The following is a 1,466-nucleotide window of genomic DNA, read 5'->3' on the forward strand; positions in this document are numbered from 1 at the left end:
TTCGAGCTAAAAAATTAGGAGAGAGCGAACAAACGGAGAGAGGAGGTTGAGGTTGAGAGGGTAAAGGGTATTGAAAGGAGGTGACAGGCCCAACAGCCAAGGGAAGGGGGCAATACCATGGGGGCCGTACTCGAGAATCGGTCCACAAAATTCCGTTTCTGTGTTCTGTTTGTCATTCTCAGTCTGTTGGTTTGGCGCGAGGGTTCCATCACTATAGGGTCGCGGAGCACGGCGTGGGAACGAGCTGCTGGTGCGTGGCAGTTTTGATTTGCTGCTGCTGCTGGGCTCCGGAGGATGAACTTGCAGAGCGGATCTTGGTGTTCGGAAGCTTGTGATCTTTCTTCCACTTCATCCTTCTGTTCTGGAACCATATCTTCACCTGACGTTCGGAAAGGCACATCGTGTGCGCGATCTCCACGCGCCTGCGTCGGGTCAGGTAGCGGTTGAAGTGGAATTCTTTCTCCAGCTCGAGAGCCTGCTGGCGGGTATAGGCAGTGCGGGACCTCTTGGGCACTCCTCCACTGTAACTAGCATTGACTAGAGAAAAGCAAGCACACACACATACAAGCAAGCAGGTGTTACTGCCACATTAAGCACTACAGTCCAAAAACTGACCATCTCCACTAGGCACATTACAAATGTTCTTCTCCATAAAGGTTTGTTGGTAGTTTAATGGGGGAATAAAGCCTACGATGTATTGTGGGGGTTTCGCCTCAATTTCTGTTGCGTAGAATTACCTTAATTTGGAGACCCCATGTGTACAAGCGCTCGCATCCAGGGACAAATCAAGCCTTAGAAAATGATTAACAAAATCAGCGGGGCTGGATATTACATTTTGGCTGGGGTCCAGCCATGGAGGTAGTTTGGTTTAAAAAGCAACAAAGACCTCATGGCCCCGGCAGGCAATAAAATTTACGAGGGGTTCTTAATTACCGACCCCGCTGCTCGATGGTCGTAAATTGCCATTGTAAGGGGTGCTACTAGTGCTGCCTCAATGGGCGTGCATACGTTCCAGTGGTGGCTTGCTCAGTGGTTCCGGTATTTAAACGTGGCGATAACTCACCAACATGGACCTTCTTCATCCAGGGATAGACCACCGGCGGTTCCTTTCCCTTCTGTGTACCGGGATAAGACTCAGTGACGAGGCTGCAGTCTTTGCTGACGTCCTCCACCGCACCGCCGTCTGGGACTGGGCCATGGTTCTGGGCAATGGGCTGAGGTTGTGCGTGATGCCTGTCGTTAAAATCGTCGAGTCCATTGCTGGGGACATTACCGTAGTCGTAGCTCGGTTCTGTGTAGTTTGACCTCGGATACGACGCCTCCTCATGATGGGGAAAGCCCGAATCTTTTGGCCGTTCGTAGTACTCAGTAGAGGCGGGGATGTATCCGTTCTGTTGATATTCGTCGCATGGAGGAAAGGAAGGTTCGATATAGTTCGAGTTTATCAAATACGAACTCATGATCAT

General features: G+C 50.7%; 1 protein-coding gene across 1 annotated transcript; it reads right to left on the bottom strand.

Annotated features, from left to right (window-relative positions):
• Positions 1 to 211: 211 nt before the first annotated feature.
• On the bottom strand, positions 212 to 1,466 carry LOC311132278 (homeobox protein Hox-A4-like; the record flags this gene model as incomplete). Its single annotated transcript, XM_084165511.1, has 2 exons — positions 212 to 537; positions 1,064 to 1,466. 2 exons carry the CDS (start codon positions 1,464 to 1,466, stop codon positions 212 to 214), a joined length of 729 nt encoding a protein of 242 aa, XP_084021637.1.

Source organism: Coregonus lavaretus (genome assembly GCF_964263955.1).
Source record: "Coregonus lavaretus genome assembly, chromosome: 7".
NCBI classification, from domain to species: Eukaryota; Metazoa; Chordata; class Actinopteri; order Salmoniformes; family Salmonidae; genus Coregonus; species Coregonus lavaretus.